At 37.3% G+C, this 12,634-nt stretch overlaps 1 protein-coding gene across 1 annotated transcript in view; it reads left to right on the forward strand.

Annotated features, from left to right (window-relative positions):
• The window catches only part of LARS2 (leucyl-tRNA synthetase 2, mitochondrial), an 88,222-nt gene that overhangs the window by 40,528 nt on the left and 35,060 nt on the right, over positions 1–12,634 (forward strand). The window contains exons 8-12 of the mRNA XM_084260409.1: positions 1,138–1,245; positions 2,785–2,944; positions 5,830–5,934; positions 8,833–8,948; positions 9,898–10,181. Coding sequence (XP_084116535.1) covers positions 1,138–1,245; positions 2,785–2,944; positions 5,830–5,934; positions 8,833–8,948; positions 9,898–10,181 — 773 coding nt within the window. The remainder of the gene's footprint in view (positions 1–1,137; positions 1,246–2,784; positions 2,945–5,829; positions 5,935–8,832; positions 8,949–9,897; positions 10,182–12,634) is intronic.

Below are 12,634 nucleotides of genomic sequence, written 5' to 3' on the forward strand. Positions count from 1 at the left end.
TCATCAGAAAATTAATTTGATTCTTAAGGATGTAGCAAGCAGGAATATTCCCAGGTGGCGGTGTAATACAATTTATGAAGGACATGCCCTTTGTTCTAATTTGGATGATAGATATACAAGACAGCAGCAACTGGAAGGTAATCCTTATGATGTCTTTTATCCATCTTACTCTGAAAACACTTAAGAATGGAGTTAAAGCACAACAGCTGAAAAAAACGGAGTTGCATATTCTAACTACCCGCTATTTAATTTGAGCAGCATGTAGTACCTACTGTCCATCCTTGCAAGTTGTTAGCAATTAGTGAGATAATGAAGAGCTTGTACATTTGATGTTAGGAGTTACAGCTGAAGGGAAAATTATTCAACACGTTGCCTTATTCTTACATTTTAACTGTAATTGTTCAGCATATCCACCATCTGTCTGAGTGACTCATGCCTCTGGCTGTGCTTCTGCCAAAGTAAAGATTCTGGACAGTCATGGAGTATTCATAACACAAATGTGGAGTGTTATGAAGTGAAAAGTGAGACGAGCTTTGAGTTACCCATCCCTTTGTATGTCTTCTCCTTTACTTTTCTAATAGAGTGATTGAAAACATACTGTTCGAGTGGATTTAGCAAGTATTAGTGTGCTTTGAGTATTCTGTTATGTTTCCATGCCACACATCAGAAAATACATAAATATATGGATGTATCTCTTGCTGAGTGTAAGTATACATAAAAGTTACAGGTTGGCTGTTGGACATTATGGCTAATGAAGGAGCCAACACCTTTGTCTGACTGCCATCTCCAGGCTGTTCTACTGTCTAGAACAACTGATCCAAATGCAGGCTTCATACCTGCAAGCACATCTCTTATGTGTCAGTAGTTGTGTTCAGCTCTTTATGTCACTTACGCTTCTCACAGTTTCCACCCATTGGGAATATTTTCTGTGTTTATTTTCACCTGTTTAGTTCTGTGTTTAAGGTTTAGCAACCTCTTTTCATAACAATAGGATCTCAGTTGGAGATGTCGTACCTCTGGCTTGCGACATGTTAACTCTGTGCTCAAAGAGATGAATTTGGGGCAGCAGCAGTATCAACTCATAGCCTCAATTTGTATGCTTACAAAGGCTGAATGTTCTCTCTTTGATTGCACCAGGCTATGTTTGATGCTTTGTCCGAACTCCCCGAGTGGTATGGCATAAAAGAAATGCAAGCAAATTGGATAGGTGACTGTGTAGGATGCTCTCTTGACTTCTTGTTAAAGGTAAGTTGGAAATTTCAATGCTGCTGTCTTGATTGGGCTAACCACAACCCCTGAGGTATGTGATGGGAATTGATTTTCAGATCTAAAAAGCTTGAAACCTATTAAAAAAGACCGTTATGTCTCTGGAAATTGTATTTTTAATATATTTTATATATAGCATATATTATATATCAGCACAGATCCTGAAGAACACCTCTTATGGGTTGAAGAGATACTCCCTGCTGTCCTCCTTAGGGGAGAGGGTTGTGTGTTCAAGTGCAACATCAGATGCAAACTGGCTGTGTGTATTTGTGCCAAAATACATTCACACCAGTAAACATTCCTGAAAGCCAAGACGTTTAGGGGAGCAGTATGAAGAGCAGTGTAAAGTGGCACTGTGCAAGTCAGCTGGGATCTAGCTGGGCTTTGGCTGCACTCTGCACCTGTACTGTCAGACCCCAGCTGACCTCAGGCAAGCCACGTTGTTGACGTTTTTTCATTATTTAATTTATTAAGGTCATTAAAATAATGAAAAGCAGACAATTAGGTAGTGATGGAGCTACAGAGACATCTGGATAGGAAGAAAGGAGAGGAAGGAAAGAGAAACCTTAAGAGAATTATAATTATCTAGAGAAAAAATGGTAAAATTCAAAGTCTTTCCAAAGAGATGCAAAAGGGTTTATGAATGTGATAATGACAGAAGAGATTTTCAGAGAGACTTTGGTACAATTTCAGCCCTTGGGCTTTGTTGTGCTTGTTTACTCTGGTCTGATATTTCTAGAGTGACTTCTTATTTTAAAATTTCTGCAAACATCAAATGGAGACATCTTAATACCACTGAACTGCACACTGCTAGAGGTGCATTTTTGTATTTAAGTTGTTTCTGAAAATGTATATCAATACCTGCTGTAGAAGAATCTCCGTCTAAGACCCCCATACACTCCACAGTTAATTGACCTGAAATACAAAGCCTGTTGATAGTGCTGGGTGATAGTTCTTAAGCAGCCTTCTGAGAATACATCCAGTTGGTTTAATGTTGTGCCACCTTTATTATTTTATTCCTGTACGTAAGTTGCAGCACTGACTTCATCAGAGAAGTGTGTTGGAAAGCCTGGTAGCTGAGAGAATCTTTAATTCTCTTTAGATTTCAGAGGCAGCATCTCATTTTTGTTTCTTGGAAACAGAGCATGCATATGGAAAAGGGAATAGAAGGATTCCAGGTTACCTAACCAGGGATTGAACCTAGCTCAGTAGCACAATGTAATATTACATAATGAATTTTGAAATCTTTTTTTACATATACACGTATACATATTTGGATAAACTGCAGCAAGATTGTAAAGTAACTTTCTCAAGGTCTTAGAAGTAAATTTTGCCAAGATTTGATTCTGGAAATTCCCTGTAGTGGTAATGCTCCTGGTTTTCTTATTCAGGGTTGTATATTTCTACAGGGTGATGCGTATTTGTCAGCTGCATGAAAATGAAGGTGAATGTGAAAACACTGCACTTGCAATGGAGAAAAGTATAAATTAATTTGGGATATTTTCTGCTCTTTTTCAGGTTAATGGTAAAGTAACAGAAGAGAAGCTGGCTGCTTATACCTACACGCCTGAAGCCATTTATGGAGCTTCCCATTTATATATCTTACCAACTCACAGACTGGTGCATGGGGATAGCAGTCTCAAGGAAGTCTTTCAGAGGGAGTTGATTCCAGGGAAAGGTGATATTTTTCTCATACTGCCTTTTGTTGTAGAAGACTAACAGTTTTACAGAACAATGTTCAGAGAACGCGTGTCAAGCTGAGCATGAGCTGTTCCTGTTGAGAGGGAACAGGTCTTTTGATTCTTTGTGTATGTCAACGAATATTGCATCAGCCTGTCCTGGCTTTCAGATACAGTAGCAGCAGCTACTTTAGAATTCTTCCTTTTATAATACCTGTAAAATGTGATAGTGTATATATATATATATATATACATATATATATATAATATATATATAGTATATAAATATATATATATAAAAGGAACAAATTTGTTATTCTTCGTGTACCAGAAGTGAACAGCCCAACTCTGACTTTGTCACCCCTTTGGAGCATCTCTTGGCTACATGGAGATGTATTGGTAGCACAAAGACAGCAGAGCCAACTCTTGCACCAATGGTGATCTCTTCCCATCATATAGGAAGAGGGCGAGAGACCGTTAATACAAAGTTGATCAGTGATAGATAGAATAGAATATTTTTGTTTCCACTTAAGGCTGGTGTTCAATATGTACTTTTTTCCTCACTGGTACCTATGTGCCTTCATTGTCTCTATAATGTGTGACATCAACAGCAATGAATCAGGATTCTTGTGGGAAACTGTGATGGTTGAACGGAACCTGCTTATTTAGTGCTTCATTTCTGTAGCCTTAATAAAGTTGGCTTGCTAGCAAAAAAAAAAAAAGGGGGGGGGAGGAGGTCCTGAATGTGTTGAGTATGTAGAGTTCTTGTGTCAGAGCTGAGCAAAGCTTGGAGAATTCTTACGAAGGAACAAAGGAAGAAATTTAGAGTTCTTACAGTTCAGCTAAATCTCTGTGCTAACCCCATGAACACACATCCAAGTACGTGCCTGCATCTTTGTTGCATCATGTGCTTTAAGCCAAACCACACAGGTGCAAAACTTCTTTTTAATGGACTACTAATTTTTTGTAATTATTTTTTAAACTTTTTTCTAATGTGAAAATATTGAAAGGCTTTTTGTGTCTCAACAATAAAATTAGCCTTTGGTTGAGCTAAATTAAAGAACCTCTCATCTAGAATAAAGACAACCATAAGACCTTGAAAAAGAGGCTTTAAAGCAGACACAGTTCCTTAATTGCAGCTCTGCTGCTGTTCTGTACTCCTGCTTCTTGTAAATATACTTATATGCATCTTCATTTGGAATTGGCTGGTATTTCTTGCTCTTTTGTGAGCATTTCTAAGGCACAGACTGCTATTTTCCAAAGAAGAGAACATAAAGGAGAATTTCTATATGGAGTTTCAGATTTACATTTCAGCCATGGTATTATGAAGGGCCAACATTGGAAATATAATTAACAATAAAATCTGTATGGCAAAGTAACTTAAAGTTCTAATACCTTTACTCTTAGAGTACAGCCCTGTATTTTCGACTGTTACTATTTATATAGAGGTGAGCAAACAATTTTCAAATATTCTTTTTTTTTCTTCTTTTTTTTTAGCCTAGCAAAAATTATGTTAATTTAGAACCTGGTGAGTCTTCTAGCTTTGTCAGTGTGAGGTATCTGAGATAAAGATCTGATCCTTCCATTGTCCATCATCTCATTATAATACCATGCATACATGTAGTTTTTTTACATTTTAACTGCAATATCATCTCTTTATTACTATTTTAATATTGATGTGAGCAAATGAGCAAAAGTAAGCCTGTCTTCAGAAACTAGAGTTATTATTTTGAGTCCAGCATAAAATCAGAATTATTGCTGGGTAGAAGAGAAGTTATTTTTAAAAGCAGACTATCCCACCCACTCAGCATCCTGTTCGTGAGGCTTTTGGCTTATTTGCTTTTAAAGAGTGAACTAGTTCCTTTTGTACATTTTTTAAACAGAGGAGGAAAGCTATGTGTGGTGGTTTGAACATGCAAAATTTTATCTAGAATATGGATATCTTGGAGACCTGAAATTTGAAAAATTATCAATAAGAAACAACTATATTGTTTGCATAAACAAGACCGATGAGGTATAGTAGCCCAGTTCTCTAAAACACTGTTGTTTTATTTTAGTCAGATTTTATGCATAGCAGTACATGACTGAGACTTTCCTAAGCTTAGCTACGAAGATAGATGAAAGGAAGCTCTTAGCAGTCTGTATTTTAATGATATTAATTATCATCAACTTAAAGGCACTGAAGTTAGAAACAGTTAGAAACTCTCAAAACTTGGGTGTTAACGTTTGATTTGCTTCCTGACAAACCACCGCAGCTTCACATTGTAAATCAATTTCAGTTTATCACCCTTTATTCTCTCCCCTCCCCTGTGGATATGAGGTTCTTTATCTATAATCTGCATATGGATATTCTGTTTGGAAACCAATTGGTTATTTAGGTTTCTTTATGCTGCTCTGTATTTCTCATGCTCTGTAGTTCTACTGTGAGGAGCCAGAGCACAATCACAGTATATACAATCCCATTCCATTTCATCTGAGTAACTGGATTCTTTTTTTTTATTCTTTGTTTTTTCCCTTAAATTTTTAATGTCTGCTAGTATATAATTATGGGCTTATTAAAGCAAATTCATACAACCCTGCAGCACACAAATAGTGGTCAAGGACTCACTGAGGGTTTTTTAATTACAGTCCAAATCTTACCCTGTTGTTATTCAGATGTTTGTTAGAAGTATGTTTTCTAATTGTGGAAATTTATCTCACTGAAGATTTTAATATGACTGAACTTTCTAGAAATGTAATTAGGCTTTTCATTTTCTTTCTTATGTAAATAAAATACTATCAAATTTCATGCATGTTTAAGACAAACTGAGCTTTAATAGCAAGTAGTGTTCTTGGCATGTTTTCTGCCTTACTTTCCTTACCATGATCATTACATTTCTTTCAGACTCACTCACTTCAGTGACAGCTGTGAATTTGCTTACCAACCAGGAGATTCCTGTAGTCATCTCAGCAAAAAACAATTTTGAGAATTATCTCGATACTAAAATCGGTACGTGAGATTTAACGTATAAATGAACCAGCACAGTTTTCAGTTGCTGTGTTGGAGCACCAGATACTGTTGCATTAAGTCTTCGAACACAATGGCTCTCTCTTGGACTTGGGAATCCTGTTCTTCATTACTGTTCTTCATTAGTAGAAGAAGGAGGGGAAAATTAGCTATGTGGAATCTGTCTGGGGGAGAGATTTACAGGATGATAAATTTTAATGGAAATATTATAAAATTAGCACACTTAATAAGCTAAATTTGAAAATCTGCATATATTAAGATGATTGATTACCTACAGTGCATGTGTATTTGGCTGACTCTACCATCCTTAATCAAAACAGATCTATGCCATTGTTTCATATAAGCGTTTTGCAGACAACCCAAACTTTTAGCTTGTTTTTTGTCTTACAGGGAAATGTTTCAGACAGTGAATGTATGAAACTTGGTTGACTTCTATCTGATAATACTTGTCTTGACAACATTAAAATAAATCAGAATAAATAATAATTCTGTTCACGTAGCCTTGGACAGCTATCTTGGACCCTTTATCTTGAAAGGAAGTGTTCCCATAATTTAGGATTGAGTATCCACCAGTGGAAGGGCATTGGGCATTGCTAGAGGATCTTCTGTATTGCCTGGAGTCAGCGTCTCTTCTGAAAGTCACCCTGTGAAGCAGCTTGTCTTACTCCTTCCTTGTATAGGGAGCTTAGCCTCTCAACTTAGCCAGTTAAGGATGGTGAGATGATGTGACTGTCCTTCTAAGTAAAATTAGAAATTGGACTGACTTTTAAAAATTGTCTCCATTTTAATTGGCAAAGTAGCACTGACCAAGCCATTTGTTTACTGTTGTGTTCTGCTGTGGTTTTATCTCAGGTGCAGTGGGTAGGCAATGATCTGTGCCAGCCCTTATAGGAAATAGTCTCTTATCTCTTCTTCCCCATTTCGACTGCATCCTTATCCCTTAAATCCTTCTTGCTGCCTCCCTGTTGTGGATACTTTTTTCCTGCTCTGGATCTACTCCTTTCTACTCTTCATCACTGCTGATGTTGGCTGTTCCTGCACAACTGGACTGGGTAAAACCAGCTGACACTGAAAAAATGTCTTGGATGACCCTCACAAGGCTGATAGAAATTACTCATTTGTGCTCTGTACCTTACTGAGAACATGCTTGCACCTTACACTTTAGGAATGGATCTGTTTTTGAGAACCAGAACCTCTGCTCATGTAAAAGAAGCCAAGTAATTGAGATACCTAATCACATTTTTCATCAAAAACTTCCAGCGTGCTCACTGGCACATACCATGGCCTCATGTCTGTTGGAAACAGTCCAATTCTTCCCGGGAAGTGCTGGATGCCAGCTGTTGAGCTTTGTGAATGTACATTAATAGCAGCATCTTTTCAAAAGACTGAAGGCCAAAAAGTAGGGCCCACTTTTTTTTTTTTTTTTTTTTCATTTCTAGAGCATATTGTGAAGCCACCTGTTGCAGGCTGCCAGGCTCCCTGGCAAATTAAGATACATAAGTTATTCTATAATAAGGCCTTGAAATGGCAAGAGTGTACATCTGCTGGAAAGATAAAATAGTGAGTCTGTATTTTGCTTGTTGTTTGTCACAGGGAAGTTTCCCTTGGTTTTCTGTAGTTGTCTGCTTCCAAACTTCCTATATTGATAGAGTTAATGCATAGCAGGCATTTCACTGTCTGAATGAAAAATGGTTGTTAAACTGGGTTTGAGTGAAGTGGTTTCTGTGTTAATAATCCTAATGTGCTCAGCAATATTGAGAGAGCTTTTGTCTGAAGCTATCCCCAACCTCATGTCGGTGCTGGCTTGTTGAAATGTGTTTCTTCTCCTTTTGAAGATGACAGCAGTTGGGCCAAGATTCTTCACAATACTAAATAAATAATCACTGAAAGGAAAAAAAACATGCAGAAAGATGCATCTCCCTGTGGAAATAATAAATCTGTTAGCATCTCAATGTTATTTTGAATATAAATTACGTGGTGATAATAAAGTAGAGAAATTTCTTACCTTACCTTGCAAGGCAGTCCTCCAAAGCAGGACAAAGTGGCATTCAAAGTACATGCAGCAAAACTGGAGGGAGGGTGTCATCATCTATTAATATGAATAAGAAATATTTAAAGGTACTCTGTCATTTTATGGTGCTGGTAAATTGCTATAATAAAAGAAATTACGTGGTTTAGAAGAGGAACTCATATTCAAGACGTGTGGCCGACCCAAGTAATGAGATACAAAAGGGAAAGAGAGCATCAGGGACTTCTGTAACTGACCTGAGCAACAGGTGAAGTTCAGGAGTTCTGTTTCAAATAGAAAAACTATGTTATTTGAAATGTTTTCCTGAGATAATAAACAAATCATGTCCTTCATAATGGGTGAAAGGAATAGCAGTGCATTCTAATAAGCTATGAAATTAGAGATTAAATTTACTGTTGAAACAAGAGCACTATTTAGGCTGTTTGTTTAGTATTTGCAAATTTGTATTAGCAAATAGAATTTAAATTTGTAGTATCTAAATATATGTTATATTTAGATAACATAATTGTATTGAAATGTTTATTATTTATCCAAATTTTTTAGCTTTATATTTGAGCTTTTTCTGAACTGTCTAATTTTCAGCTATTTTTGCAGCAAGACATTGATTAATACTTGGATTTCAGAGAAACTGAGAAAATGTGTTTGTGATTATTGTTGCTTGGATTTCACTGCTTAAAGAACATGAATCATTTTTATTGCTCTTAGATTTTTAAACCCCTTTGGGCCAACATAAGCCATTATAGAGAGAGTATCATAGAAATAAAATGTTTTATCCTCAGTTTGACAATTGATATCCATGTTAGTAAATCCCAGAACTAATTTTTAATTGTTTTTACTCTCCCCTCCCCCAGGAATACCTAATACAAGTGCAGAGGACGCTGCAGTAGCTAAGAATCTGGGCATTTCTTTCACTGAAGTCATTGAAACATTGCCAAATGGTTTGGAGAAAGTTATTAATTCTGGGGAGGTGTGTATACAACTACGGAGTTCTTTCCAACTCACAATAACAATGCAAACCAAATCTCTTTTCTCAAGAGTGCCAAATAATTTCTACATTTAAAGGCTTTTTTTTTTTTTAAATCAAGCCAGGATTATGCTACTAGATTTCTAGGAATAATTTAATGAGGAAACATGTTTGCACTTCTGTAGCAATAAAATGAGGCTTTTTTCCTTTTGTGCTGGAGAATAAGCTACAATATTGGTCTGAGTTTTCTAAAGGAAGCTGAATAATTGATCGTGTGTTAAAAGTTGATTCTTACTTCACCATCTCAAGACATTTTTAAGCTACATAGTAATATATTAGTCCTCTTTCACCATATTCATTGAAATCTGGTGTAAGCCTTTCTGGTAACCTAGCTGCCTGAAGTGACATCAAAATCTTACCTTTAAATATAAAACATATATGCTGTTATAGCTCTTGGAAAAACTGCATTTGATAGCAGACTGTATCTGAAAGCAAGAATAGAAAAAGCCCAAATGAGTTGGAGCAAAAAGCAAGCTGTTTCACCATCCACGTTTCCTCAGTCTCTACCTTGCTTTAGTGACATTCTGGAAGTTTCAGCATACAGCAGTTGATTAAAATATGAGCCAGTAAATGCAGATGTCAGCCAGTAAAAGCTGCAGAGGTCTACAGGGCTCTTTCTAAGCCTTGTTCTGCTCAGGCCATCAAGAACATTACCCTTTGATTAAGGGGGTTTAAATTAATCAAGTAACTGGTATGTGAGTAGTCTCTCTGATAGAAGGACGTTAAGCAGCAGGAAGGGGAAGGTTAATATGAGGCTCAGAAACTTTGACTCTCAGAAATGGCATTTGCGACTTTTTTTGTCTCTTCTTGCATTTTCAATGACAGCAAATGTACGTTTTTCTTTCTTTTTCTGTCTTTCCTTGTTGTTTGTTTGGGTTTTTATTTTAATCAGATCACAGGCATGGCTCGCCAGGAGGCTTTAGAAGTTATTACCCAGCAGGCCAAAAGTAAAGGGATAGGCGGAGACCTAACGAGCGACAAGTTAAAGGACTGGTTAATATCTCGACAGCGGTACTGGGGGACGCCTATTCCTATCGTTCACTGCAGGACATGTGGCCCTGTCCCTGTGCCTTATGAAGAGTTACCTGTGGTGCTGCCCAATGTCACCACCTTCACAGGAAAGGGAGCCTCACCTTTAGAAGATGCTTCAGAATGGGTGAACTGTTCCTGTCCGAGGTAAGCCAATGCCACATTTACTGCAGGCTGGGAAAGACTGCTGCGTACCTGCCTGGCTCCTGTGCTCTTTTCTCTCTAAGTGTTGGCAGTTGACCAGTCTGAGCTAGGATACTGCTCCAGAAATGAAGTTTAGTCTGACCCAGCACAGGTTATTCTTATCCCTTTTTTCAACACAGACACCCACTGCTATTTCTTCATAAACAAGCTGAAGCAAAGCTCCCTGTTTTTAAGTTGAAGGGGGCGGGGGGCAGAAAGGGAAAGATAATTGTTTTCTCCTTGCCTTCCATTTCCTAACAGTATTTCTCCCATCATTTACTCCAGGAACTTTCATTATCTTTGACCAGCAGAGTTCATATAAAGCTTATAATGATTATAATTTTTTTCCCTTTTGTTAAAGTAGTGAACTTTGTGTTCATTTTCCTAGCATTAGTCCGACACTAAAGTGTTTCCTCAGATACATAACTCTTTATCATGGAGAATCACATTGACTGTTTATTAGAGATGACAGCATGTAATTCAGATTGAAGGAGATATTAAGTATATATATATATATCTTGTCAGGGTTGTAATCTTTATTGTTCATAGTCCAACTGTTTAAGGAATAAAGCAGACAAAATTAAGTAGTGAGAGATATGTCATGAAAATTGGTTTTCTAATCTTGAGGGCTACTTAGATATTCTGTACACTAGGATTTGCAAACAGGTTCTGCAGAGGAACTGGTAGAACATGAGTTATACCTGACAAGTTTTTCATCAGCAGTGCTGCTGCCAACAGACTGGCCAAATGGGAAGTACATTATCAGGCTGCCAGGCAGGGGAGTCAGATACAGAAGTGGTGTTAGGGCTCTCATTGATACTGTGGCACTTTCATAACCTCTCCCTTTATTTTAAGCTTTGCAGGGCAGAATATCAGTGCGGTTTTGGTTTCAGATTAGGTAGTTTACACACAGCAGTTCCCTGGGAATGTGCATTTCGACCTTTGTTGATAACATGTATTCTACATAAAGCACATATTCACTTCCATGTTTCTGCATAGGAAATTTCTTCTCAGATACACCTATTTAAACTACAAACGGTAGTGTGTTTTGAAGCATGACTCTTGCAGGGAAGCCTTATTAAACAAGATCCAGAGGTTTAGTAAAATCCCCAAATATGCCTTGGTCTGCAATTCCTAATTTCAACTGAAAAAATACCCTAATGTGACTAAAAGTCACTGTCTGTTCTCCTGGCTCCTTTCTGACCTTAATTCAAAAATTATTTTGTTGTTTACCAGGCAGCAATGTACTTTTGATGTCCTCATGGTTTCTGGATAGTTACTGTGTCTGCCCTAATTTGAAGTTAATCAAGGGCATTTGTTTAGTCTGAAATAAAGGTGTACAGGATTGGTTTCTTAGCCTAAAATGTGGTGGTTTGCTGAAATGAACTATTTGTTTTTAATTTTCACCCTTTTTTGCTTCTTAATCCTCACCTTTTTGGCAGCTACCTTCAGTATTGCTCACCATAAGTCTGTTAGTTTCAAATCCTTTGTGTAATCTTCCTTTGCTTTCCTTGTTCTGTGAAGTTACACGGTCCCTTCCTTTAGTCCTTCTCTTCGGTAATACTGTTTTTTTCATTAGTTGCAATCAATATCTAGAATTAATAAGGAGAGCAAGATGGAAAGATAGAAAAGCGTGTATTTGAGAGCCAATAATGTAAGCAGTCGTAAATGGGAGGAGATGCCCGAGTTATTAATCGATATACAAGTCCAGGTAATCGCGTTAGTTGTCTGAAGATCGTCTAATGAGATTACAGAATTGTGCCTGTTGTGGAAATTTTGAAAGATGTCCTTGCTGTCTGTGTCTTAGTGAGCCATGTCTGTTCAGAGTACAGGCAACATCAGAGGCACGAAGCAGACGGCATCACAGTTCCACGACTGTAAAGCGTTCTTGCTTTTAACTGACAAGCCATTCTGTTTCAGTATAATAACAGGATCATCTTGCATCGGCCGAGTCTCAGCTTGTACATACAACTTAATAAAACTCTGTATTCAAAAAGAAGTTAGAAGTAACATTTCTTTACTACGTTGTTCCTATTGAAAGGAAAACTTGCTGGTAGTGAAGGACCTGGGGCAGAGATGAAGAGAAACACTAAGTGGTCTTACCCTCCAAAACTTGCCTCAGCAAGCCAAGCTGAAATATCAGGCAGATAGGCAGATACATGATGCAGCTCCCTCATTGAGCTTCATCACAGACTAAATGTGCAGCTAGAAAATACTAAATAGCCAGTGCACATTTTTATGTGTATTTATTACACATACATATATTTAAATTTACATACATTTATAAATTGCATACATTTGTTACATATAGTCAGGGGTATTTCCACACTGCAAGTATGGCACAGGTTGCAAAGTTTTATTTATATTACAATAAGCCCATTGTTTTAACAGAATTTTAAAGAGGGGGTTTTTTTGCA

This window comes from Gallinula chloropus (assembly GCF_964237585.1).
Source record: "Gallinula chloropus genome assembly, chromosome: 2".
In the NCBI taxonomy this organism is placed as follows: domain Eukaryota; kingdom Metazoa; phylum Chordata; class Aves; order Gruiformes; family Rallidae; genus Gallinula; species Gallinula chloropus.